Source organism: Sturnira hondurensis, unplaced genomic scaffold (assembly GCF_014824575.4).
Source record: "Sturnira hondurensis isolate 20B ecotype Veracruz unplaced genomic scaffold, ASM1482457v3 Scaffold0023357, whole genome shotgun sequence".
Taxonomy (NCBI): Eukaryota; Metazoa; Chordata; class Mammalia; order Chiroptera; family Phyllostomidae; genus Sturnira; species Sturnira hondurensis.
The window spans coordinates 10,576,325-10,603,953 of NW_028095988.1; the positions used below are offsets into that span (position 1 = coordinate 10,576,325).

The window sequence follows — 27,629 nt, forward strand, 5'->3', positions numbered from 1 at the left end:
TGTCAGTGTACATAACAGCAAGGAGGATAATTTGCAAGATTAAGTTTATAAGTGTGAAAATTCTACATGTGTGTGGCTAAGCATGGGTGTGGACGTGTGGTGGTCAAGTTTGTATGTCAGGGTCCTGGACTGTCGGTCTGAGTACAGATCTCCTATGGTGGCGTGAGGGAACCCCCTTTCCCCTGTTTGAGAGGTCGGATGGTGGCCAATGCATCAGGAGCGTGAAGGGAGAGCCTGGGGGCTCCAGATGTGTCACCAAGGCAGCACAGCCTCAAGTCCCCAAGAGGACACCTGCCTGACAACTTGGAGAACAGAAAGTAACAAGACAACCTTTGTGCTGAGAGACAGCAGCACAGATATCATGGAGCTGGTCAGCAGACCCTTTCCCTGGGCATCCTGGCTTCAGCTCCTAGTCCCTAGCACTACAGGACTCCAGGTGGGAGAGTGGGAAACGCTCGCAGCCTGAGGCTGTGTGAAGACAAGCCAGAGTGAAAAGGAGAGGGTGAAAAGATGGGGGGAGCCTGTGGTTGGAGGGCAGGGGACAATCATCTGGCCTGCAGGAGAAGGTGACCCTCACCCAGTGTGCTCAACTCACCCTTCAGGTTAAAAATAACCAAAGTAAGGGAGGGGGAGGTGGTATGAGAAGGTGCTCTCTCCCCACTCTCTGCCCATCAGCCCTCTGGAGGGGAGGAATGTGCACAAGGACTAAAAAAAGGTCCTGGAACCAAAGGGGCTAGGGCAACAGACCTTTCATGGGCAAATCTGGAAGCCCAGTTGTCCTTCTCTCACCTTCAGAGCCAAGGGATCAAGGGAGGAGGAGCTAGAAGAGGAGAGAGGTGGGAGGGAGGGTCCCTCCGGAAGGACTCCAAATTAGGCAGGGGGTGGGGGCAGCAGGGTATAAAAGGAGCAGGCTGCAAGGACAGACAGATGCTCCTTTGAACCAGGTAAGAGGGGGGGTTGGGGGGGGCTCTGTGGCCCACTGCTAGAGCTCCTACCTTGAGGGGCTCTGCCTTCATGGGAGAGTGGGGTGCAGGTCGATTGGAGGCCCCAGGGTGCTGCTAGCATTGCCTTTCTCCAGCCCTGGGAAGTTCCCACTGACAGAGAGGAGGTTTCAATGGAAAAATCAGAAACCTCTTTTCTCCACCCATCTGCCTTTCTTTCCTGCAACTGTCCTGTCCTTTCCGCGTCCTCCCCACACTTTCTCCGTCATTCTCCCTCCTCTAATGGCTTTCCTCTCTTTGTTGGGTTTTATTTCACTTCTTCATCTTTGTCAATATTCATCAATACTTCTTTGTCCCCCTTGCTCTTCCTTCCTGGTTGTGAGTTCTAATTTCCTTGCTTCTCTCTGTCCCCCACTCTGATTCCACCGATTGCTCACTTCTCCCCCGGCGGACCGCTGCCTTGGTTCCTCATCCTCTGTCTCTTCTCTCTGTCTGCCTGCACCTCTGTGGCTCCACCCATGGTCCAGACTCCAGAATTCTTTGTGAAGTGGTAACCAGGTGAGAACCACTCAATTTTCTCCTGGAAACCAGGTTGCTAGAACAGGGGCTCACTGTTTGTCCTTGGAGCAGCTCAGGACCCCCCTTAGCAGACTGAAGCCAGTCCCACCCCCTGCAGACCCCTCACAGAGATTCTTTCTCGGTGCCACTCACAAGGGCAAGGGAAGGGAACAGAACTCGAGCAAGGAGGACTGGACCAAGGGGTTCGCAAGGGAGGGGCCAGAAGAGCCATAGGACCCAGGTGGTGAGAAGAAGGTGGGGCAGGGAGTGGGGTACAGAGAGCAGTGCCACTACTAAGGCCTGGGCCCTCCTATCTCAGCCACAGAGGAGCAACAAGATGAGTGACGACGCCCAGATGGCCGATTTTGGGGAGGCGGCCCAGTACCTCCGCAAGTCAGAGAAGGAGCGTCTGGAGGCCCAGACACGGCCTTTTGACATCCGCACTGAGTGCTTTGTGCCTGATGACAAGGAGGAGTATGTCAAGGCCAAGGTTACATCCCGAGAAGGGGGCAAGGTCACTGCGGAGACCGAGAATGGCAAGGTGTGTGAAGCACAGGGCCGGGGGAAGGAGAAGAAACCCGGAAGGTTTCTGGGGAGGTGCAGGGTGGCGCCACTTTCAGTGGGAGCTGAAGGGTCCTGGAGAAGAGCCAAAAGCGGCAGGGTGGCAGGACATGCTCCCTTGAGGAGACCTGTATCTGAGCGAGAACCCTGACCTTCTCAGGTGGACCCCCACAGTCACCATCCCAGCACTGCACACCCCTTGCTTGCCAGAGAGGATGCTGGAAACCTCAGCTGGTTTCCTCCTCAGAGAGATCTTGTTGATAGAGGGCATGGTCACAACATCCCATGAAGTTCCCTTCTCCAATTTGTATCCAGCTTCTCTGTGACTCAGTTCCTCCACAAACAAGCCCCTCCCCAATTCTCCTCACCCAAACCAAGAGCAAACTCATAGATCCAGATGAACACAAAGAGCAGCAACTCTTAAGCTGAATGCTCAGTCTTGGGGCTAGTGACTTGCTCTCAGAAGCCCCGAGTCCCTGGTCTCTCATACCAGCTGTGAGAATTGGCACTGGTCACCAGCAACAGCTCAGAGTCATGTGCCTCACAGACACACTCACTGAATGTTGCATCCCGTGGAGGTGTGGAATCGTGGCCACAGCCCGATAAGGGTTTTGACTCTTATCTCACCTCTGCCACGAACTGGCCACTATGCCAGGAAATCATTTCATCTAAGCCACAGTGTCCTCCACTGCAACAAATGCTGGAATACCTGCCCACAGAATCTAATGATGCCAGGGCATGGCAAACTGACCCGCGCCAATCCGACCAGTGACGGTGGCCTTTGGGTAAACAGGGTAGCTGTGTGAGACATTTTTCCAGTAGAGACGAAGTCTTGCCTCGAGCACTGCCCCTAGGAGTCATGGTAAGGTTATGTGCACAGGTGGCAGAGCTGGTAGCCCTCCAAGTTTGCCCCTAGACACTTGAAGCAGGGACTGAAAAGCAATACTCAGGGGCACAGGATCTAGGGTATTAACAAGATGCAGGGACTCCAAGACTATCCTTAGAGTGAAAGAGATAGTGGGTGGGCAAATTTTCCAGGAAGCTCTGAAGTAGGACCTGGGTACCGGTCAGAGAAAAGCTGGGGGAGTGAGGCCAGGTAGCGGCCTGTGTTCTGGGAGGAGGTAAGTGGGCGAGGCTGGTGACCACAGACTGGAAGGCATACTCATCCTGTCCTACTGCCCATGCTCCCTCCCTAGACGGTGACCGTGAAGGAGGACGAGGTGTTGCAGCAGAACCCGCCCAAGTTCGACAAGATCGAGGACATGGCCATGCTGACCTTCCTGCACGAGCCCGCCGTGCTCTTCAACCTCAAGGAGCGCTATGCAGCCTGGATGATCTACGTGAGTGCATTCTGCACATGGCAGGGAGCCCGTCCTGGACCGAGACCTAAGTAGGCCAGGGCAACATTCCGAAGACGAGAAGGTCAAAACTCTCCCAAGAGACACCCCCCGCCTTCCTAACCCTCAGTCAGCTGCAAGAAGAGAAGAGCCAGCTGGGGTGACTAGGGACTCCTGCCTGTAACCACTGCCCATCCCGGGTTCTCCCTTCCAGCCTCTCACGCCTGCCTCTCTCCTGCTCCAGACCTATTCAGGCCTCTTCTGTGTCACCGTCAATCCCTACAAGTGGCTGCCGGTGTACAATGCCGAGGTGGTGGCTGCCTACCGGGGCAAGAAGAGGAGCGAGGCGCCGCCCCACATCTTCTCCATCTCTGACAACGCCTATCAGTACATGCTGACAGGTGAGCCCTGTGGCCCTAACCTCTGCCCCCTCAGCCCCACAGCCATGGGCCTAGGCCCTCAGCCCTGACCCCACTGCCTGCCCTCTTTTCTCTTCCAGATCGGGAGAACCAGTCCATCCTCATTACGTGAGTGAGCGCCATCTATCCGCAGAGGGGCTTGGGTGAACCCAGGCTGATTCTTGAGAGCCAGGGTGGGCGGAGGAAATATTTAAGGTTGTGATTGCAAGGAGTGTGGGGCACTGGGCTCTCAGAGTGACCAATGGTGTTGGGGAAATTCTCCTGGTGGAGGATGGGGCAGTGTTGAGCCCCAAGTGAAGAGCAGTGGGAATCCTAGATTCTGATAGGTCCCTGTTGCCTCCAGCGGAGAATCCGGGGCAGGGAAGACTGTGAACACAAAACGTGTCATCCAGTATTTTGCCAGCATCGCAGCCATAGGTGACCGTGGCAAGAAGGAAAATCCCAATGCAAACCAGGTGCGGAATGGGCCAGAGGCTCAGCAGAAGGGGTCTGGGGCAGACAAACCCTGGTGTCCCTGAGCCCTGACCTGGGGAAGGGTGGTGGCAGCAGCACTGAGCCCAGTGCTCAAGACCTTCCTGGACAAAGGCACACACTCGAAGGTCCAAATATGGCCCTGTGGAGCTGCAGCCTCCTCAGCAGCCCGCCCAGCTCCATCCCCATTCCCCAGAGCAGCCCCATGCCCTCGCTATCAGCTCCCAAAGGTAGACAGAAGATGAACTCCCAACGTTCTGCTCCCTGTGCAGGGCACCCTGGAGGACCAGATCATCCAGGCCAACCCTGCCCTGGAGGCCTTCGGCAACGCCAAGACCGTCCGGAATGACAACTCCTCCCGCTTTGTGAGTGCCCTCCACCACCACCAACTGGCTTCATCTGACCTTAACCAAAAAAGGGGGAGCTGTTTTACTAGTACTAACCACACCCAACTGATTGTCCTGTGTTTGGCTTTGGAATATCAACAAGTGTGTGTGTACACACACACAACCCTCCTGACTCAGCCTGGCTCTGGGAACTCAAGAAAACAGACCACAGTCACCACAGCTGTTTCCCAGCCAAGACAAGGAGTGGATCTGGTCGCATTCTAGATTTTCCTTATGTCTGTTTCCAGAGCTCTTGCATGTTACAATGGGAAGGGAGCATAGGCACTGGAGCCGATCCCCCAGCTTTGCACTTACCCAGCAAGTCCCACACCTGTCAGATCTAGTCCCTCCATCTGTGGAACAGGTCCTAACAGTCCCTGGGAGGATTACATGAGGTCAAATCAAAAGTACAAACAGGAGGCATCCTCTCTGTCCTCATTCCTGCACCATTGTTTCCGGATGGATGTGGGGATGGGCATCCTCTCCCTAAGTCATTTTGCTGATACTGAACTAGGAGCCCAAGTCAGTCATTTACATTTCCAGGGCATTCTGAGTTGTGTTGAGGTCTGAAATCCTTACTCTGTCTCTTCCGGCCAGTTCCCTCACTCTCTGCCCCATCTGCCCCCAGGGGAAATTCATCAGAATCCACTTCGGAGCCACTGGAAAGCTGGCTTCTGCCGACATAGAGACCTGTGAGTATGCAGACAGCCCTCCCTGCCCACCGCTCCGGGTCCTCCTCTGCTGCCTCTTTGCCTTGTGGGTGGCCCTATTTCATCATTTCCTCTCCATCTTCTGTCTTTGTCTGCATCTGACTCTTGGCTTTAGTTTAGTCCTTTATTCCCCAAACCGTGGTTTTCCCCTGACTCTCTCCATCTTGCTGTAGGAGCCTAATCTCCACCCTTTTGCTGGATCGACTCTCTCCCCTTCCTTATCCACCTTCTCCTCTCCTCACTTCAGATCTCCTAGAGAAGTCCCGGGTGATCTTCCAGCTCAAGGCTGAGAGGAACTACCACATCTTCTACCAGATCCTGTCCAACAAGAAGCCAGAGCTGCTGGGTGAGCCTGGCCGCAGGCCCCTGCTGCCCCGCTGCTGTCCCCAGACAGGGCAGGCTCCCTCCGCCTCCTTGCCCTGTCCCACTGCTCTGCTTGCCTCCCCACTTCCTCCATCTTCTCAGTGGCTTTCTCTTTCTGCCCCACCTTGGGTCTTCCTGCATCTCCTCTTGCCTCCCTTGCCACCCTTTCCTTTTTGTATTTTTCTCCTCTTGTTTGTTAGCTTTCTCCTGCTCCTCTCTGTGTGCTTCTTCTACTCATAGATGTCTTCTCCTCACTGCTCTCCCTCCCCGGGTCACCTTCCCCTCCCACCTACCTTTTCATTTCTTTTGGAGTCTCTCCAGGGTTCTTGCTGACTCTCTTCCTCTCTATCTCTATTTGCTCCTTCCTCCTCTCAACCCCTCTCTGCCCCCTGCCCCCCTCTCCCATCCCCTTGTCTCCTGCCCTGCCCCTTGCCTGGACAGAAATGCTGCTGGTCACCACCAACCCCTACGACTATGCCTTCGTGTCTCAGGGAGAGGTGTCCGTGGCCTCCATTGATGACTCCGAGGAGCTCATAGCCACAGATGTGAGTGAGGAGGTGGTGTGAGGGCTCCAGAGGGCTCCGGAGGGCTCCTGAGCCACTGACTCCAGCCACTTCTTTGCCTCCCTCACTGTATCCAGAGTGCCTTTGATGTGCTGGGGTTCACTGCTGAGGAGAAATCCTGTGTCTACAAGCTCACAGGTGCCATCATGCACTATGGAAACATGAAGTTCAAGCAGAAGCAGCGGGAGGAACAGGCAGAGCCTGATGGCACCGAAGGTTCGAGGGGCAGGAGGGCCTCAGATGCTGGGTTTTCACCCATCAAGAGGAAACAGTCCTCTCAGAGCAGGGTCTCCCACACCAAGCCCCAAAGTGGTACCTTTTAGCAATTCTTAAGGAGTGAAGTTGACAACAGTAGAGAAAGTGAGAAGAAGCCAGAAGTCGGAGAAGCAGGGGGTCAGAGGGAGATGCCTTTCCCAAGGGCTAGGATCTGCCCCGCCCCCTCCCTGTTCAGCCCAGCCTCCAGGCTCTGTGCCAGTCTAGCCAGGTCCCTGGCCACCCACTGTCCCCAGAGAGGACCTGAGGCTCATGGGGTAGATGGGTGTGGTGAGGACGCAGCAGGGAAAGGGACATGGGAGAGGTGGGCAGACAGTGAGGAGGGAGGCCCCCACCACCCCAAGTTCTCAATACCGGCAGCACTAACCAGAAGTGGGGTGAGAATTTTTCCTCTTGTGCCCGAATCTCACCAAAGCCCAGGAAAACGCGGACCCTGAGCTTCACGCATTCACATGATTGACGCAGCGTGTGCATAAGGGCACCCCTCGCAGGTCCTGTCATGGTGTTCAGGAGGCAGCAGGCCAGAGGTCAGGGCACACTCACAGCATTGGTGTCGCCCACTCCCTGGCCCTCAGTTTCTTCTTCAGTGAAATGGAGGACCGTCCTTCCCAGCTCTCTCTGGGGCAGTTGCAAGGATTCTTTCAGAAAGAGAGAGGAAGGTGTGAACACTGACGGACAAACACCTGAGACATTTCTCTCGACCTGTCTTTGAGGAGCCGTTCTCTGTGTCTGTCCAGACCAAAATGCAAGCCCAGGTGTCATGATAGCCGTGTCACCAATGATCACAAAATGCTTGAAATGAAAACAAGTAAATATCCTCTAAATAGGGAAGGCACATCTGGAGAGCTGGGAGTTGGGGGCAAGGAAGCTGCTCAACACGGCATTAGGAACTTAATTTCCCAGCCAGTCAAGTTGGTCAAAATATGGATTGAGTAGGGTGCACCCCATCCTGGGCCAGTCCCGAGATGGAACAAAGGAGGAAGGGAGCAGCGTTCATCTCCCACCCCTGCCCTGGAGAGACGAGGGGGTACAGAGAGCTCAGAAACATGCTAACAGCAGTCCTAGTGAAGAGCCTAGACCAGAGACATCCGGTAGACACAAAGATGGAGCAAGAGGGGCTGCTGGGTTGTGGGAGGCTCCCAGTGAATGAAGGGGTCTGGGCTTCAGGCTGACTCAGACACAAGCTGCTGGTGTGACCACAGCAAGCCTTGTGTCCTTCCAGGCCTCCATTGCAGCTACTTAATGAGAGGGATGTGATGTTTCAGAAAGGCTCAGGCCCTGGGGCAGGGAAGAAGAGTCTGTTGAAAGCATTCACTCACTCCTTTCCTTCTCCACCAGATGCCGACAAGTCTGCCTACCTCATGGGACTGAACTCAGCTGACCTGCTCAAGGGGCTGTGCCACCCTCGGGTGAAAGTGGGCAACGAGTATGTCACCAAGGGGCAGAATGTGCAGCAGGTGTACTACTCCATTGGGGCTCTGGCCAAGGCGGTGTATGAAAAGATGTTCAACTGGATGGTGACACGGATCAATGCCACCCTGGAGACCAAGCAGCCACGCCAGTACTTCATCGGTGTCCTGGACATTGCCGGCTTTGAGATCTTCGATGTGAGTGGGGAGTAGAGAGAATAATAATGCACTCGTTGGCACATGTAACAGGATGGCCATCACCAGGGCTGGGAAGGCAGTGGCCTTCAGCAGTGATGGAGGCAGGCATCATCCTGCCTTCAGGGCCACTCCCTCCCTGCCCTGACAGGGGAGAAGACCAGCCACACCCCTCGCTGGGCTGGACACAGCCCTGAGCTGAGCCCACTGGCCACTCAGACACCTGCCTACCTGACCTGGCTCTGCCCTCATTCCCCCTGCAGTTCAACAGCTTCGAGCAGCTCTGCATCAACTTCACCAACGAGAAGCTGCAGCAGTTCTTCAACCACCACATGTTCGTGCTGGAGCAGGAGGAGTACAAGAAGGAGGGCATCGAGTGGGAGTTCATCGACTTTGGCATGGACCTGCAGGCCTGCATCGACCTCATAGAGAAGGTGCTGCCTCAGCCCCATCACCTGTTCCCTTCCCTCACCGTTCAGACAAAATGACAGTCCCATTCCTGCCACATCCAAGAAACCAGAGTCTCTAAAATCCCAATCCTCTCTCCAGGCCCAGCTTTCACCCAGTGTGGAGTCGCAGGCATAGGCAGGCCAGGACCCTCTCTGCTGGTCCTGGGAACTTGTCCTCACAGTGGTCACATCTCAGTGTCTTAAGCAGGGGATGTAGTGCAGGAGGGGACTCCTGGCCCCTCGGACATGCCTTGAGAGGCACCATTCATGGAAAGATTCTGGGCTGAAACTAGAGATGTTGGCTTTCCATCCTTTTCCTGTTCATTAGAATAAACTTGTGTTCACCCCTCTTATCTACATACTCAGGAGATGAGGATGAAGCTTGTGGGAGGTGCCCATTGCTGACTTGCCCTCAGGGTGTTCTTGGGCTCTGCTAAGGCCCAGAATCCAGAGGGACTGACTCTCATCCAGCCCAGCCACTGTCCTTCAGGAGAGCTTCCCATAGGCTTTGGGTGGTAATCTAGGGTACTGGTCTTCCAGAGCCCTCAAAATCCCTGTAATTGTATGAAAAAGAGAGTGTGCGTATGTATACATGTATTTCTCTGGGGAGGCAGTCCCTGCTCCCTCAAATTTTCAATAAGATCCTTGCCCCAAGAAAAGTCAAGAACCACCACGCTTTCTGAACAGCAGGACATTGTGCAGAACCTGGATCCCACTAATCATCCCTTGAAGAATTGTTACCTGTTGTGTAGATAGGAGTCTAGCCAGCCCTGCAGCTTGGTGTCTCTGACATGCAACCATCCCTGCCCTCACTGGCCTCTGGGGCAGGGGCTGTCCAGGGAGGAAATGTTGTGCTGGGTTGCCTTGGGGGCCTCACAGGGTGATTAGGGTACATGGCTCTTCACTGGGTACTCTGGGGCAGAAAGAAGTTATACAGGCCAGATTTCAATATAATTGAATTGGGTTAATTTCAAGAATACCAGCTTACTGTACAAGGACAAGAGACACCAGCAGGCTCTCTGTGGCTTGCTAGTTATACTGGGCTCATACTCTGTCAGGGTGTGGGACTCTGGAAGCCTGTTATGTGCTCAGTGATGCTCTTTCTACCTCCCACCCTGCTCTCAGCCCATGGGCATCATGTCCATCCTGGAGGAAGAGTGCATGTTCCCTAAGGCCACCGACATGACCTTCAAGTCCAAGCTGTATGACAACCACCTGGGCAAGTCCAACAACTTCCAGAAGCCACGCAATGTCAAGGGAAAGCAGGAAGCCCACTTCTCCCTGGTTCATTATGCTGGCACCGTGGACTACAACATCATAGGCTGGCTGGAGAAGAACAAAGATCCACTCAATGAAACGGTGGTGGGCCTGTACCAGAAGTCATCCCTCAAGCTTTTGGCCACACTCTTCTCCTCATATGCTTCCGCCGACTCTGGTAAGAGGGCAGCCTACGCACTGGGCCAGAGCGCTTCTGGAGGTGCAAGTGGCCAGGGACCCACTGCTTCAAAGCTCGGACTCTAGAGGCAGGAGGGAGCCTGTGAGCCATGGGGTGGGGGCCAGAAGAACTCACAGCAGTCCATCTGTACCCCTTCTGTGAAAGTGCCACTTTCTACTTTGTGTTGTGGATATCAGTGTATATGTTGTGTCTCATATCAAGACTGAGCACCTGGAGGCCAGTGAGGGTAGCACGCACACCACTGCACCAGGCCCAGTGTTAGAGTGTGCCTGCAGGAGGTTTCGGTAAACTTTGAGAGGATCACTGAATGAATCGGCCTCCAGGTCAGGAAAAGAGGAGAAAGAGTGTGGTCTGAAACAAGGAGGATGACATACAAGAAGACAAACATAAAGTTTCGGAAAGATGTAAGCACGAAGTGCGGGGTTAGAAGAGGTGGGAGAAGAGAGCCGATACAATTTCATCACCTACTGTAGGTGGCAAGCACTGGCTGACATGCTGAGCTTCTCCAGTCTTCTTCACACCTTTAGAGGTAGTGACTATCCTCCTCACAGAAAAACTGAGACTTGGAAATAAGAAGTCACACGCTAGTAAGGGCAGAGTCGTGCCCCTGCCTGAGGGCTCCTCTGTTTAAAGCTCTTGTTCATCATTCCTTCTTATTATCAGATGGTGGCGGTAAAGGCAAAGGAGGCAAGAAAAAGGGCTCATCTTTTCAGACAGTGTCGGCCCTCCACCGGGTAAGAAGAACCCAGACACCTGTGGTGGGCAGGCCCAGCCCAGAGCCTTTGGTGCACCTCCCTAAACTGACGCTCTAATTTTGGGGTGGCAGGGGAAGAAATCTGAGCTGCATGGCCATTTGCGACATGTCAATTCTATACAAGCTTGAATTCACATAGTAAATTATGTGTCAACTCCTTACCCTTTGTGGGTTCTGGTGACAGGCTGTCTGGTGCTCACTTGTTCAGGGACCAAAGGGATAGTCTCTGTGGCTCCTGACTCCTCTCTCTTACCCACCCCCAGGAGAATCTGAACAAGCTGATGGCCAATCTGAAGACCACCCACCCTCACTTTGTGCGCTGCCTCATCCCCAATGAACGGAAGGCTCCCGGTGAGGCATGAGGAAGGGTCTAGTCTAGGGAGGTCACTTGACATCATTTACCCTGAGGCTGACCCCTCTCTCCTTCCTCCTGCTGCAGGGGTGATGGACAACCCCCTGGTCATGCACCAGCTGCGCTGCAATGGAGTGCTGGAGGGCATTCGCATCTGCAGAAAAGGCTTCCCCAACCGCATCCTCTATGGGGACTTCAGGCAGAGGTGGGTACAGGATGCCCCAGGGCCCAGGGAACAGGGGAAGCCTAGGCAGCCTTGGTCAGGAAGGGAGTCTGCAGGTGGCCCCAGATTCTGTGGGCAGACTGGATCTGTGCAGCCATGGGTGACTCCGGGCACCTCCTTCCCAGGTACCGTATCCTAAACCCATCAGCCATCCCTGAAGGGCAGTTCATTGACAGCAGAAAAGGAGCAGAGAAGTTGCTGGGCTCCCTGGACATTGACCACAACCAGTACAAGTTTGGCCACACCAAGGTGAGTCTAGAGCTGCATGGGGTGGAATTGCAGGGTGTGCGGCCATCATGAGTGGAGCAGCTGGGAGTTTGGAAGGCAGACCCCTGATTCCTGGCTCCCTGTGTCAACCCAAAGGCTGGAAGCCAGGCTTCCTCTCTGTCTGGTCTTTCACATTTTACTCCCAGGTGTAGGATGCGCAGGTCATGGGTCCCTTGGGAGCTCAGCCTGGGTCTCCCCCCCCTTCCTCCACCCTAGATATCCTTCTCTGAGGCTGTGGTCCCCTTGGCTCTCCCCCTTGCCACAGGTGTTCTTCAAAGCGGGGCTGCTGGGGCTGCTAGAAGAGATGCGAGATGAGAGGCTAAGCCGCATCATCACCCGCATCCAGGCCCAATCCCGGGGCCTGCTCATGCGCATTGAGTTCAAGAAAATCGTGGAGCGCAGGTGAGGCATGAGGGAAGGGAGAGGTGCTCTCAGAGATGTAAGAGGCAGACAAACAGTGTCAACTGGCATGGGTCAGAAGACCTGAGTTCAAATCCTGACTCTATCACTTACCAGCTGGCCTGGGCAAATGGTTTTGCCACTCTGGCTCTCATTTTGAATTCTTAAAAAAAGTGTTTTTCATTGAGAAATGCCAGTTAATATCTTGGTAAGATACCATTTAAACACACTAGATTTATCAAAAAATCAAGAAGTGTTATTCACCACTTACGCATGTACAATTTAGTGCAACCTCTTTGAGTAACAATTTATCATCTTTTAAAGATGAATGGTTGCATACCTTTCAATTCCACTCCTGAGTACATGCCCACAGAGAAACTCCTGCAGGTATAGAACACAAGGCAACGAAGGAATCTTCATAGCAGCATTGCTAAAGATAGCAAAAATCTGGAAACAACTCTATTTTCCACCTATAGAGTTCTACCAGTCATCTAGTAGAACAGTACACGGCAAAGAAAAGGAGGGAACTACAACTACATGGTGCAGTATGTTTGAACCTTAAAAGAATATTGTTCAATAAACAAAAACAAGTCATAGAAGGATACATACAGTGTGATGCAGTTTTCATGAAGCTCAGAAATAGTAAAAATGATGGCACATCATTTAATGATACATACATATAAGGTTAAAGTCTTTTTGCAAAGGCTAAGAGATGAAAACCACAAGATTCAAGGCAGTGGCTGCCTCAGGCGGGGGCACCAGGGAAAGGGAGGGGAAGGAGGACATGGGCAGAGTCACCGCCAGCGATGCTCTAGTTCTCATCTGGACAGTAGGTTCATGAAAAGTCATTTTGTTTCATGCTTAATAACTTATATAATATAGATATCCTTACATGTAAAATAAAACTTTTAACATGCGTGAGGTTCTAATAAGATTACAAACACTGGACTTAGTAAACACTTTGTTAGTGGTAGCTTTCATTATTACTCAAGTCCCAGTAGGGAAGATGTAATTTGCCCTTTTGTTTATTTATTTATTTTTTAAAGATTATATTTATTTATTTTCAGAGAGAGGGGAAGGCAGGGAGAAAGAGAGGGAGACACTTTGTGAGAGAAACATCAATATAAGGTTGCCTGTCACACACCCCCAACTGGAGATCTGGCCCACAACCCAGGCATTTGCCCTGACTGGGAATTGGACTGGTGGCCTTTCAGTTTGCAAGCTGGTGCTCAATCCACTAAGCCACACCAGCCAGGGCCCTTTCATTTAAATGATCAGCTAACAAGTGTTTCTTGAGCAATTCCATGTTCAGTGTGCTAGTGTTGGGGTGGCAGTATTTATCAAGGCTACAAGATAGAGTTCCTGCCCACAGATGCCTACAAACTTGCTTAGATGGCCTGGGAGACAAGTGAAGTTGGCTCCATGGTTAAGAAGGGCTCTTTCATAGTGCCCCTCCCTTCCTCCACACCTCCTTGCCAGAGATGCTTTGCTGGTAATCCAGTGGAACATTCGTGCCTTCATGGGAGTCAAGAACTGGCCCTGGATGAAGCTGTACTTCAAGATCAAGCCCCTGCTGAAGAGTGCAGAGACAGAAAAGGAGATGGCCAACATGAAGGAGGAGTTTGATCGCATCAAAGACGCCCTGGAGAAGTCGGAGGCTCGCCGGAAGGAGCTGGAGGAGAAGATGGTGTCCCTGCTGCAGGAGAAGAATGACCTACAGCTCCAAGTGCAGGCGGTAAGACCACATGATTATCTCTACAGCTCTCATCTCCTCTCACCAAGATTACAGCCCATCTCATTACCAGGGACTAAGACCCTGAATCTCTACTGTCTTTAATCACCAGCTCTTTTCTCTGTGCTCTTCTTCCAGGAACAAGACAACCTCAATGATGCAGAGGAACGCTGCGACCAGCTGATCAAGAACAAAATCCAGCTGGAGGCCAAGGTGAAGGAGATGACTGAGAGGCTGGAGGACGAGGAGGAGATGAACGCCGAGCTCACTGCCAAGAAGCGCAAGCTGGAAGATGAGTGTTCTGAGCTCAAGAAGGACATTGATGACCTGGAGCTGACACTGGCCAAGGTGGAGAAAGAGAAGCACGCAACAGAGAACAAGGTGAGGGCAGCTCCCTCTTGTTTCAGCCTGGGTCTCCTCAGGATTCAAAGACCACACTGACCTTAACCAATGCCAAGCCATTCAGGGGATCCTGATAGCAGTGTGGTCCTCGGCACTGGAGATCTCCATAGATGTCTCCATGCTGGTGACCTTTGACCCTACAAGGGATGGGGTTCTTGGTTGACAGGTGAAGAACCTGACAGAGGAGATGGCTGGGCTGGATGAGATCATTGCCAAGCTGACCAAGGAGAAGAAAGCTCTACAAGAGGCCCACCAGCAGGCCCTGGATGACCTCCAGGCTGAAGAGGACAAGGTCAACACCCTGACCAAGTCTAAAGTCAAGCTGGAGCAGCAGGTGGACGATGTGAGTAATTTGAACCATAATTTGTCTCTCTCAGGTCAGGATTTTGCAGCCAACACCAATGGCCAATGGGTTCCTGATCCCTAGAAATAACTTCTGTGACTCCTGGGGCCTTTTTGTTCTCCGTAGCTTCTCCCTAGCCGGGGGTCTCTGAATCTTTTGTGCTTGCAGGGATTTCTCTGCAGGCTTTGACTTCCAATACTCTGGACTTTGAGTTTGGAGGGGGCCAGGTAAGCATGCAATGTAGATCTCAGGTTATCTATACCCTGTTTGTTTCCTTCTCTCCACCAGCTGGAAGGGTCCCTGGAACAGGAGAAGAAAGTGCGCATGGACCTGGAACGAGCAAAGAGGAAGCTGGAGGGTGACTTGAAGATGACCCAGGAGAGCATCATGGACCTGGAGAACGACAAGCAGCAACTGGAAGAAAAGCTCAAGAAGTAGGAGCCTACAGTGGCTAGGAGGGGCTAACGGAGGGGCTAGCTAACGGAGGGTTAGAGCATAGGGTGCTGCACCCCCACTGGCCATGATTGCTTTGAGCACAATGGGAATAAGGTGTCGATCATAGCCCTCTTTCTTTCATCCTCCTGGCCTGGGCTGGGGAGGGGATGCTAGTGCTGGCCTGTTGAGGTAAGAGAAGAAAGTGGGCACAGAGAAAGAAAGACCACCTACCACCCTGCTTCTCCTCCAGGAAGGAATTTGAAATTAGCCAACAGAATAGTAAGATTGAAGATGAACAGGCACTGGCCCTTCAGCTACAGAAAAAACTGAAGGAAAATCAGGTAAGTTCTTCCCAGTGCAGGCAAGGGGTGCTCATGGCCCTGAGGGAGCTGTGGCTTCAGGAGCTGCTTAGGGCTATAAACAGTATCTACAATTCCTGGTCACCCCAAAGGTCCCACCAGTTCTGATTTATCGGCACTTGGAAACACCAGCCTTCTCCCATTAGAACAATAATGTCTTACTGAAGCAAGACTATTTTGCATGTGGAGGTGGGGGCAGTGGGAATCGTACCTATCAAAAGGAGTTCTCTTTCTGGGCTGTGCTCTGCTTCATGAGTTTTCTGCTCTGGGACAAATGCTAGTGTTCAATATTCCTCTAGCCCCGCATGAGAGTGAGAAGTGCCTTCATGGAGCCTCTTCTATAGGCTGCTCTGTTTCTATTCTTCCTGGGTCCTGACCCCCACCACTGATGCAGGCTAAATCTCAATAGAGTACCCATGATACGGGCTGAACTCCTACAACCTTGAGCAAGTCACTTCCCCTCAGAGCCTCACAGTCTCAGAGTCTCTTACCACCTACCAGATGGGACTAATAACCCCTGGCTTACAGGGGACCAGGGGAAACAGCGTGTGTGAAACCATTCTGTCAACTAGAAGTCAGCCAGCCAACTAGCAAGGACAGGTTCTTTTTTCTTCCCATGGCCTTTTCATCCCTCAACAGGAGATTAAATTAACAGCCATAGTCTACCTTACTTTTTAATGTACCCTAAATTTTAGTGTGTTTTTAGTCCTGTGTTTGTCAGAACCCTGGAAACAAGGAAGGCAGGTACTATCATCCCCTTTTTATAACTGTAGAAGCTTCAAGGCTTGCTCTAGACATAGTGATCCCAAAGGCAATGGGCACTCAACTACTGGGGGCAGGGCCTTACCCTTTCATTTTCTAGTCAGATGACAGTTGGTGGAGACAGCTGATGTCCCCCTTTAGCATTTGGAGCTCATGGTGCAGGGGGCAAGTGACACATGAACACAATTCCACTCCTCTGGGGGCTGCTCAGGAGCTGACCTGACATCAATGATAATGTGTCTTCCCATCTTCTTTGGTGCCTCTTCTGGGTTTTTGCCAGAAAGTTGTATTTCCTCAGATTCTTCTACCATGGATCTAGACAACTTCTTTGACTCATGGACCCATGAAAATAGTACTCTTATCCTCATGACATCTTGGCAACAGGCTGTGGCCCCTTTTTCTTCCTGCTCAAGCTCTTGCACATGGTCCCAAATTCTCCACCCTGGGAGCAGAGGCCTGGTGGTCCTCTCTCTTCTGCTCCCAGGATCTACCCATGCACGTTCCATTAACATTATCCATAGCCACAGATGAGGGGATCCCACCAATTTGTTCCTTTTCTCATGACTATTTAGACAACAGATCAAAATGGTAGATGAGACATTATTCCAATTTAGTCAAAGCTAAGGCCAGAAAAATGAGGTAGAGGCAGAAGAAGGCACTCAACTGGCCTGGAAGGGAACAATAAAACTGGAGCCCAGCCCTGGTATAAGTAAAGCAAAACCTGGAGAGCTAGGAATATGGTTGGATGGACTTTGTGGTCAACTTGGAAAACTACATAAGATTTTGATTGTTGTGAGGCATGTTGTTGCAAATATTTGTAAAATGAAGGCACCTGCTTTCCTGCCTTATGGTTAGGAGAGCAGACTCTACTGCATCTGTGGAATCTATGAGATTCAGGATCTTACAAGATCTTACAATCTCCTTCCAAACACATATTCTCAGGACTCAGAGCTGCAGATTCTCAGACTGGGTTTGAGATGTCCCTTGGAAGTGCCTTGAAGTTCAGGCTTCAACCAAATTCGTATGGATGGCCCCTGCATTGTATGTTGTTTAGCAGCATCCTTGGCTTCTGGCCCCTAGATGCTAGTAGCAACCTCCCTCCCCAGTGCCATGTCAAAAATGTCTCCAGACATTGCCAACTGACCCCTAGAGAACCATTGCTCTACAGGGCCTGAGTACTTGAGCCAGGAGTCTTCTGGAGCAGGGGGAGGGGGTTCTGATGGAGGGTTCCAGGCAATGGGTCTGAGCCCTTAGTGTCCGGGCCCAGGCACGCATTGAGGAGCTGGAGGAAGAGCTGGAGGCTGAACGCACCGCCAGAGCCAAGGTGGAGAAGCTGCGCTCAGACCTGTCCCGGGAGCTGGAGGAGATCAGTGAGCGTCTGGAAGAGGCCGGTGGGGCCACATCTGCCCAAATTGAGATGAACAAGAAGCGTGAGGCTGAGTTCCAGAAGATGAGGAGGGACCTGGAGGAGGCCACTCTGCAGCATGAGGCCACGGCAGCAGCCCTGCGCAAGAAGCATGCTGACAGTGTGGCTGAGCTGAGCGAGCAGATCGACAACCTGCAGCGTGTGAAGCAGAAGCTGGAGAAGGAGAAGAGTGAGTTCAAGCTGGAGCTGGATGATGTCACTTCCAACATGGAGCAGGTCATCAAGGCCAAGGTAGGCTTATGCTTAGCTTCTCCTCACCCTCTTCTCCTTGACAGCTTGTGCCTTGCTTTTACTTTATCTGCCATCTCTCCTGTCATTGTCACTTCCTCCAGCACACTTTGGTCTCTCTCTCCTTTGCCCTTGCCCCTCCCTTGCCCTCCACATTTCTGTCTCCTCGCCATTCTTCCCTTCTTTAAGTCATGCAGCCTCTTCAGATTGTGCCCCTCTAGCACCATCCCATTTCACCCCCCTGCCCTCTGTGTTCCCCCAGTCTTGGTCCTCCCTTCCTTCCTTTAGTCCACCTGGCTCCTACTCCCTGACAACTCCAGCCCCTCCCACATTCACCATTCCCTGTCCTTTTACTGCCTAAAGGCAAACCTGGAGAAAATGTCTCGGACATTGGAAGACCAGGCCAATGAGTACCGTATGAAGCTGGAAGAGGCCCAACGCTCCCTCAATGACTTCACCACTCAGAGAGCCAAACTGCAGACTGAGAATGGTGGGTATCCCTAACCAGCCCTGTGTCTTCCCAGGATAAGCCATCATTTGCCTTCTTCTGTGGCCTACAAACCCACATTCCCACCTCCAGGTGAGCTGTCCCGGCAACTGGAAGAAAAGGAGGCACTGATCTCCCAGCTGACCCGAGGGAAGCTCTCCTACACCCAGCAAATGGAAGACCTCAAGAGGCAGTTGGAGGAGGAGGTTAAGGTAAGGCCCAGCGAGGAAGCAGTAGGACAGGCTTGATGGCAGCCCTGAAGCAGTTAGCATCAACACCAGAAAAAGGCTAAAGAGAGGCCCCTGAATTGGGAGACTTCCAGTCTAGGTTCTTCTAGCCTTTTGGCTAAGCCACACCTGTGTCAGCAAATGCCTCGTTTCTTATTTGTAAGGGGATGGGGCAGGCAAACTGGGAAGCTACTCCAGGACATTGACATTCCACACCTTGAATGTGGCTGGGGCTTAGCTGAAACTCATAGATATGAAAAGGATTGGCAGAAGGCAAATCCTGAGAGTTGCCTGGGAGCTGAGCCCACTCCTGGTGTTCACCTCCCCAGGCGAAGAACGCCCTGGCCCACGCAGTGCAATCAGCTCGGCATGACTGTGATCTGCTCAGGGAGCAGTATGAGGAGGAGATAGAGGCCAAGGCCGAGCTTCAGCGTGTCCTGTCCAAGGCCAACTCAGAAGTGGCCCAGTGGAGGACCAAGTATGAGACGGACGCCATCCAGCGGACCGAGGAGCTTGAGGAAGCCAAGTAAGTCCTAGTCCCCCACATTGAATCTAAGAATGGAAGGAGCCAGAGCACATGGGGTGAAACAGACAAAGTGAGAATGGGAGGGGGATTTGGGGTAGGAGAGAGAGGAGGATGGGAGAAACGTGATGGAAAGTAGAGGTGCATGGATCCTGCACTCTGAGTAAACCCTGACTGGCCCTGGCTCACTTCCTGTGACGGGCGAGCTTTTGGCCCGGGTTATACCTGATGCTCACGTATAAGACGAGCAAAAAGCTTGTTGGTCAGAGGAGCTACCACCGATAAGCCTGGCATGGGGACAGGTGGGGGCTGCCACCCAGATGATGTGCATGTAAGAAGGAGACTGTTTTAGGCACCCTATAGTCTTGGCTCCCTCAAGGCAAGAGTCCCAGGACCTAAAGGAACTGCTCATCATCCCAAGGAGCTGTGGGAAAGGGGTGGGTCCTCCTTGTGTGGCAGTCCAGGAGAGCGGGTGGTCCCAAGCCCCCACTATTCCTGGGTAGAGTCACACACACACACACACACAACCAACCTGGCAGGAAGAAGCTGGCCCAGAGGCTGCAGGATGCTGAGGAGGCCGTGGAGGCTGTCAATGCCAAGTGCTCATCACTGGAGAAGACAAAACACCGGCTGCAGAATGAGATCGAGGACCTGATGGTGGACGTGGAGCGCTCCAACGCAGCCGCCTCAGCCCTGGACAAGAAGCAGAGGAACTTTGACAAGGTGGGACCTGGTGGGGGCAGCAGCCAGGGGGGCAGAGCAGGGGTACCTGCATCAGTGTGAAGCCAGGAACATCCTCCTTGGAGGCAGGGAGGAGGCTGAGCCCAGGCAAGGGGCCTGGGCAGCCTCTGGAGGTGGGGCAGGACTGCACACTGAGCCCCAGCCCTGTCCCCGCAGATCCTGGCCGAATGGAAGCAGAAGTATGAGGAGTCGCAGTCAGAGCTGGAGTCCTCACAGAAGGAGGCTCGCTCCCTCAGCACCGAGCTCTTCAAGCTCAAGAATGCCTATGAGGAGTCCTTGGAGCACCTGGAGACCTTCAAGAGGGAAAACAAGAACCTTCAAGGTGTGCTGAGGCCCAAGGCTGGGGAAGGGAGAGGGCAAAGAAGACCAGTAAGGGTCAGGAAGAGCACAAGCTTTGAGCTCTTTGTCCCTTCGACCCCCAGAGGAGATCTCCGACCTGACTGAGCAGCTGGGAGAAGGAGGAAAGAATGTTCACGAGCTGGAGAAGATCCGCAAGCAGCTGGAGGGGGAGAAGCTGGAGTTGCAGTCAGCCCTGGAGGAGGCGGAGGTGAGGGCCTGGCTCCACCTGCACACCTGCCTTGAACCCTCTCCCGTCCCCTCCAACCCTACTGTCTCTGACTACCTCACCATGACCCCAAGACTAAGCTATTAGCTCCTTATTCTTAGTTTAAGGTTGTCTACCAACTACCCATGACTACCTCCAAAGCCAAGAAAACATCACAACCTAATCATAGGCCATCAGGTTTGGTTCCCCATGAGGTTTATAAAATTTAAGCCTGGCTGTCATAATAACTCCTCATATGGTGGGTGGCTCTAGAGTCAAACAGATCTGAGTTTGAAACTTGGATTCAGGACCTCCACTGCGTCATTGGGCGAGTTCCTTAACCTCTCTGTACCATAGTTTTCTTATCTGGAGAATGAAGTTAATTGTGTATACCTCATAAGGTTTATGAATGATTATTATGAATATGAACAAGGTAACACAGTTAAGCACTGGATATATTATCTATTGTTACTATTCATTTTTAAGAACCTAGGGATAGTCCTGAGTTTTGGGTCTTCTAACTTTTTTCACTAAAGGATGAGGAGCCTGGGAAATGAAGGTAAAGTTTTGAATTTGTGGTTATAAAACCCCCTCCTTTTTCTTTGACATTTTATACGAGTCAAGACCACACAGTGTTAGTGCAGGAGGGTCTTGGCAATTGGGAGGTCCAAGCACTTTCCTTGACAGAGGGAGCCCAGGGCCTCTGGCCTCTCCTCCTGCCAGGGCACCCAGGTGGCCTAAAAGGCAGTGCCTAGCCCCTCATCTCTTCCCAGCTCTCCTCTCCAGGCCATAATTCTGATTGCCACCCACACCTATCTGCCTCCCTCTTCACCCCACCCCATGCCCTGACTTTCTGCCTCGACCCTCTCACCCCACCCCTCTCCCAGGCCTCCCTGGAGCATGAGGAGGGCAAGATCCTTCGGGCCCAGCTGGAGTTCAACCAGATCAAGGCAGAGATGGAGCGGAAGCTGGCTGAGAAGGACGAGGAGATGGAGCAGGCCAAACGCAACCACCTGCGAATGGTGGACTCACTGCAGACCTCCCTGGATGCGGAGACACGCAGCCGCAATGAGGCTCTGCGTGTGAAGAAGAAGATGGAGGGTGACCTCAATGAGATGGAGATCCAGCTCAGCCATGCCAACCGCATGGCTGCTGAGGCCCAGAAGCAACTCAAGAACCTCCAGGGCTTGCTGAAGGTACACGGTGACTCTTGGGAGCAGGAAGTCAGCTCCCCAGAGAGGAGATGGCCTCCACGTGGCCAAGTTGGGTGGTGGTGTCCCGTCACAGCTCCAGATCCCTCCTGCCCCAGGGCCATTGCAGAGACAACCCACAGGCTCCTCCTGAGCCACCACAGTGGGCTCCCCATCAGCATCCAGTTCAGAGTAACAACTTCCTGGTGGGCCCAGAGGCCAGCTGCCTCTCTCATGCCCCATCTCCTGATTCACAGGACACTCAGATCCAGCTGGACGACGCAGTGCGGGCCAACGATGACCTGAAGGAGAACATCGCCATTGTGGAGCGGCGCAACAACCTGCTGCAGGCTGAGCTGGAGGAGCTGCGGTCCGTGGTGGAGCAGACAGAGAGGTCTCGGAAGCTGGCTGAGCAGGAGCTGATCGAGACCAGTGAGCGGGTGCAGCTGCTGCACTCCCAGGTGAGGAGGTCAGGGGCCACCGTGGAGAAAGCTGCTGAGTGGCAGAGCCTGGGACATAGATGTTCTGAACCAGAGGTTCTGAGTGAGCATGTCTGACCAAGATCACAAATTATCTCTTGAGCCAGCCCTCATTTGTTAGTCATGGCTATGAAACCACTACCTGAGAAGGGGGTCTATACTTAAAAGCTGAGATAGTCGTGACTTTTTGAATTATATTTTATTGTGTATGCTATTTCAGTTGTCCCCACTTTTTCTCGCTTTGTCCACCTGCACCCAGCACCCCACCCCCAAGCATGTCGTGATCGATTAGTGATGGCCGCCAGGGTCACAAATCTGGGAGTAGTGGAATACATGCTGCTATTTGATATCCTTGATCCAGAAGCCACTTTCATCTTGCTATGTAACAGATGGGACTTTGGAAATTTAAAGGAGCCCAACTGCACCTATTTGCAAACCAAATTCTCGACAGAACCCTGTTGTTCTGCAGCCCCATACGCTCTGCAGTGAGCTCTGTGCCATCTCACCGCAGTGCCCTGCAGGGTTTGGTCCACGTCTGGAATGTGTGGGAACAGTGTCACGCACTGACCTGGGCCTCTGCTCCTCACCCTACTGCATTCTCTCTGGGGCTGTAATTATTTCCAGGACATCGTCCTGGTAAAAAGTTATTCCTGTTCTCCTTGAAATATTTCCATGCTCTTGCATAGACATGTTACTAGAGAGCTCAAGAGCAGAACTGCAAACCCTTTACTGCTTAAAGTCTTGCTTCAGAGCCGATGCTTTTAGGTAAAACATTTAGAACATACCTATTTTCAGAAGAAAATGGAAAGCAGATGAAAATCAAGGAATATACTGCAGTAAGACATGTTTTTAACAAATGACCAGTTTTAATTCTCTCTGGATAAAGGTGCAGATCCAGGCGACACAGTATACATTCCGTAGTCTTCTCTGCCCTTATCTAGAACACCAGCCTCATCAATCAGAAGAAGAAGATGGAGTCAGATCTGACCCAACTCCAGTCAGAAGTGGAGGAGGCGGTGCAGGAGTGCAGGAACGCCGAGGAGAAGGCCAAGAAAGCCATCACAGATGTAAGTGCCACCACCCCGCCCGCCTGCTCCAGACCAGCCTTTCCTTCCATGAGTGTGAGAGGACTCGGCCACACCGTGTCTCACTTCTCTCCTGTCCACAGGCCGCCATGATGGCAGAGGAGCTGAAGAAGGAGCAGGACACCAGCGCCCACCTGGAGCGCATGAAGAAGAACATGGAGCAGACCATCAAGGACCTGCAGCACCGGCTGGACGAGGCTGAGCAGATCGCCCTCAAGGGTGGCAAGAAGCAGCTGCAGAAGCTGGAGGCCCGGGTGCGGGAGCTGGAGAACGAGCTGGAGGCCGAGCAGAGGCGCAACGCAGAATCGATCAAGGGCATGAGGAAGAGCGAGCGGCGCATCAAGGAGCTCACCTACCAGGTGCGGCTGGTGGCTGCTCTGGGGTGGAACCTTAAGGAGTGGAAGCATTGCCCTAGCGCCCCCTCCTGGCCCCCACAGATCCCTTGCCAAATCACCATCCAGGAAATGCCACCTGGCCCTCCTGGCTCCTGCTTTTTAAAGAAGCTGTCTTTAGAAGCTGTATTCCTTTCATGTACTTCAGAGTCAGTTTGGCTTAAGTCCATGAATTTTTCTTGTGAATGGAAGAGAATCTACTTCTACTTTTTGAAAGTCTTTTTAACCAGAATTTCCTCAGGTTTGTTAATAACCTGCAGGTCTACCATGAAGGCTTCAGAATAGTCCAAGGAGCTCTCCACCTTCTAGAGGCCTGATCGGGAGGGACATTGTGTGGCACTTTAGGGATAAAAGTCAGGGATGGGAAAAGACAGATCTTGCATGGAACTCCTGGGGCAATAGAGAAAGAGGATCCCAAAATATTCTAAGATCTGTATTCGCATAGCTCATAGCTTTTGCCCTTAACCAATGTGCCTGGTAATGAAAGACAGAGAAAGGGGTATTGATCCACTTGACACTGGATACAAGGCACAGGACGGAGATACAGACGTAGAACTGCAGACGTACTACGGGCATAATATCAGCCTAGGAAATGTCAGCCCAGCACATACAATGATGAAAACCCAGGCAGCATCAGGTGACAGTGGAGTCAGTGATCCTGGTGCCAAAATCTGGCCCCGTACAGCATATTAGAATATTGAGCCCTGGCTGGTTTAGCTTGGTAGATTGAGCGCGGGCCTGCAAACCAGAGGATCGCGGTTCAATTCCCAGTCAGGGCACATGTCTGGGTTGCAGGCCAGTTCCCAGCAGGGGACTCACGAGAGGTAACCACACATTGATATTTCTCCCCCTCTCTCCTTCTCTTCCCCTCTAAAGATAAATTTTAAAAAAAAGAATATTGAGTTATGATAGACTGGAATGACCTGAACCACAACGCCCTCTTCTTTCTGCGTTCCCCTGCTTCCTTTCCAGTCATGCTGGTGGGACTGGTCAGTTGGAGCTGGAACAGCCCAATGTCTCCATATCATTAGATGATGGAATTACATTGGGTTCTGAGCCCTTCCCTCAACTTCCAGCTTTAAGGCGGCAGCTCTTGTGGCTTTTAAAAAGTTATTTATTGATTTTTAGAGAGAGAGAGGAAGAAGGGGACAGAGAGAAAGAGAAACATTGATTTGTTGTTCCACTTATTTATGCATTCATTGGTTGACTCATATGTGCCCTGATGGGAACTGAACCCACAGCCTTGGTGTATTAGGACAATGCTCTAACCAACTGAGCTACTCGGCCAGGGCCAGCTCTCATTGCTTTTTAGATCTCAGACTGAGGCCTTTGCCTGGGCCCCTTGACCTACAAGTAATGTCAGGGAGAGCTCTTTCCCCCACCTTTTCATTCTGGCCAGTTCAAGGGAGGAGCAGCTAAGGCAAGGGGAGAAGAGTGGAGTGGCGAGGGAGGGAAACATGACTACACTTGCTCCTCCCCGCAAACTGACTGCTCCCGCCCATCCACCCCCAGACGGAGGAGGACAAGAAGAACCTGCTCCGGCTACAGGACCTGGTAGACAAGCTGCAGCTGAAGGTCAAGGCCTACAAGCGCCAGGCTGAGGAGGCGGTGAGTTCATGATTTGGTCCACTCAAATAAACACAGTCCCTGTGTGTTCAAACCAATGAGTGTCCACCCAGCATGGGGCCAGGACAATGGGCTTGCTACAAACTTTAACTCTCAAACATTTGTTATATATGTCCAAGTGTGCTCAGAGGTGTGTCAGGCACTCTGAGTTAATAAAAGCAGTGCTTATTTGCCCCAGGACTTGCCCACAACCTGCTTATAGTTCATATGCCAGTAAGCCCGAGAGAAGGCAGTGCAGCTGCCAATGGGGGTCAGGGGGCGAGACAAAGCTATAAGCTGAAAGGTGGCAGTGAAATTGAGCCTGGAAAGGAAACTGCCCGAGCATAGTGCAGTGAAGAAGACATCTGGGTGGGCAGAAAAGTGTGATGTGAGGTGTTGCTGAGCACGCCTGTGCAGGAAACCCCAGGGCCGGGAGCATGTATCACACTCACAGTGGCAGGTGCAGTGAAGGTGGTTTTGAGTGGAGCTGGACCAGGCTGCATGGGATTCATCTTGGGCAGTGGACGACCATGAAGGATTCTGAGTGCTGGACAAGTTTGAGGAGGGTACCAAACCAGGAGTAGGCAGAGCTGCTGCAGGAACGTGGGTGAAAGGTGAAAGCACTGAGCCCCGTTCCCCCACCCGCTCCCACCTCACCCTCCCACGCCCTGAACCCCCCCAGGAGGAGCAGGCCAACACCAACCTGTCCAAGTTCCGCAAGGTGCAGCACGAGCTGGATGAGGCGGAGGAGCGGGCGGACATCGCTGAGTCCCAGGTCAACAAGCTGCGGGCCAGGAGCCGCGACATCGGTGCCAAGGTTGGCCCCTTCCCCAGGCCTGGCTAGTTTCCCCCACAGCAGCTTCCCCCCAACATCAGGGCCGCTCCAAGTGGGCACTTCTTACCCTATAATTGGACAAACTCAAGAGTCCCAGAGCACCCATTCATAAGAATCCCCCTCCTGCTCAGAGCACCCTTACTGACTGGACCGCTACACAACCCCAGTACCTGAGGGTTCCATTTAAGGGATCCTAAACCACAAGGGCCCCTTAAATGAAGCTCCAAAATTCCTGAGGCCTGAACCTCTCCCTCTAAGTCATCCTTTGGCCCCTTTAAGCCCTAGAGATTTCTCCCCACATTCATCCTCCCTCTTGCCAGCTGTCCCCTCACACATTGTATTCCTTTCTCAGCAAAAACTGCATGATGAGGAGTGATGCTGCCTTCCGGACCTTGCTCTTGCTCACCTACAATAAATCTGAATCCCAGACTCTGCCTGAACCCCTGTCATTTCTGTCCTGAGCTCTGAGGGCAGTTCTGCCCTGTGCCTGCCCTGGAGTAACCAAGGTTTTCCAATCTATAGAGGAGGAAGCCGGGCCCCAAGAAGTGAGGTGTCTTTTCTGGGGTAGCAGAGCCATGAGTCTCAGTTCTGCAAAGTCAACCAGATAAGGAATGAGAGGGAGAAATCTCAGTAGTGGAGAAAACAAAAGCACCAGAAGGGTGGGCCAATTCTAGACCCTGGGTGCCAAAACTGAAGCCACTCTCCAGCTACCCCACCTCTGAGGCCACAGGAGTTAAAAGTGTCCTGGGACACCTATTTCCACCAACATGAATTTCCCACTGACACCAGGAGAGGTGCAGAGCTGGCTGGGATGCAGAGGCAGATGAAAAGGTGGGACAGATCCCACTGTGCTCAGCAGCCCCTTAGAAGTAACCCACAAGGAGTCCTTTTCCCCATCAGCTTCAGGGACAGTCAGCTGGGGCCAAGAACCGCCCCAGGATCTGGCTCAGCTCCTCACGAGGAGGGCAGCCTGAGGCTCTGGGGCCAGCAGACGATGAGTCCAAACCAGCACACAGTGCACACCAAACCTGAGCACTGCTTCTCTCATTTTGACCTCTCCCACAGACACAGGTGAGCACGGGTGCCCTTGCGGGTACACACCACGATGGCACGCTGTCTCTGAGACCCCACTGGAGACTGTCTGGTCTGAGTCACACTGCTGCTCAGGGAACGGGGCTAGTCCTCCCCCCATTCTGCTCTATGCAAATCCCTGCCCCTGCCTGGGCTTTACAGCCAGGCTCTCCTGACCACCTTCTCATCCCCTCACCTGGCACCCCATCTCTCAGATGCCCCTGGCTAAGCCCTTTCTAGCCCTCCTCTGAGGCTGAGGCCTTGACCCTGCCCCTTGAAGCTCAACCACAAGTCTTCAGAATGGTCTGTGTGTAAAGCCCTGACCACTGTGAGTAAAGACCAGAAGAACAGATTGATCAACAGAAACGTTGGTTCTAGCCCTGGCAAGGAACCAGGACATGAGGTTAGGAGAACAAGAAGCAGGAGGCCAGAGAAATCAGACCAAGAGACCCATGGTTAACCCCAAGGGGAGCAAAGTACCTCTACTATATATAGTCCCAGGGCTCAAGCAGGGTTTAGGGGCTGGGTCCTGCATCTGGAAGGAGCACCCCAGAAGAAGGAAGGCATTTCAGGATAGGAGCAAACAAGCATTAGAGAGAGGAGATAGCAAGTCCACTTGGATGTGCTGCTGAGCTAGGTCACACTGGTTTCTGTGGGGCTGGGCAGGGACAGCCTGG

At 52.7% G+C, this 27,629-nt stretch overlaps 1 protein-coding gene across 1 annotated transcript; it reads left to right on the plus strand.

Moving 5' to 3' along the window:
• The first annotated feature begins 1,464 nt into the window (after window positions 1-1,464).
• LOC118980806 (myosin-6) lies at window positions 1,465-26,315 on the plus strand. Its single transcript, XM_037037458.1, has 38 exons — window positions 1,465-1,499; window positions 1,819-2,040; window positions 3,257-3,400; window positions 3,642-3,798; window positions 3,897-3,924; window positions 4,160-4,271; window positions 4,560-4,652; window positions 5,302-5,365; window positions 5,631-5,729; window positions 6,188-6,291; window positions 6,387-6,525; window positions 7,921-8,189; window positions 8,450-8,620; window positions 9,761-10,073; window positions 10,761-10,825; window positions 11,109-11,196; window positions 11,285-11,402; window positions 11,546-11,669; window positions 11,953-12,089; window positions 13,566-13,821; window positions 13,957-14,199; window positions 14,387-14,563; window positions 14,852-14,997; window positions 15,249-15,339; window positions 17,387-17,776; window positions 18,137-18,263; window positions 18,354-18,472; window positions 18,817-19,013; window positions 19,550-19,733; window positions 19,908-20,073; window positions 20,174-20,298; window positions 21,183-21,491; window positions 21,743-21,946; window positions 22,906-23,031; window positions 23,133-23,408; window positions 24,954-25,049; window positions 25,729-25,863; window positions 26,234-26,315. Exons 2-38 carry the CDS (start codon window positions 1,837-1,839, stop codon window positions 26,255-26,257), a joined length of 5,820 nt encoding a protein of 1,939 aa, XP_036893353.1. The 5' UTR covers window positions 1,465-1,499; window positions 1,819-1,836; the 3' UTR covers window positions 26,258-26,315.
• Window positions 26,316-27,629: the final 1,314 nt, after the last annotated feature.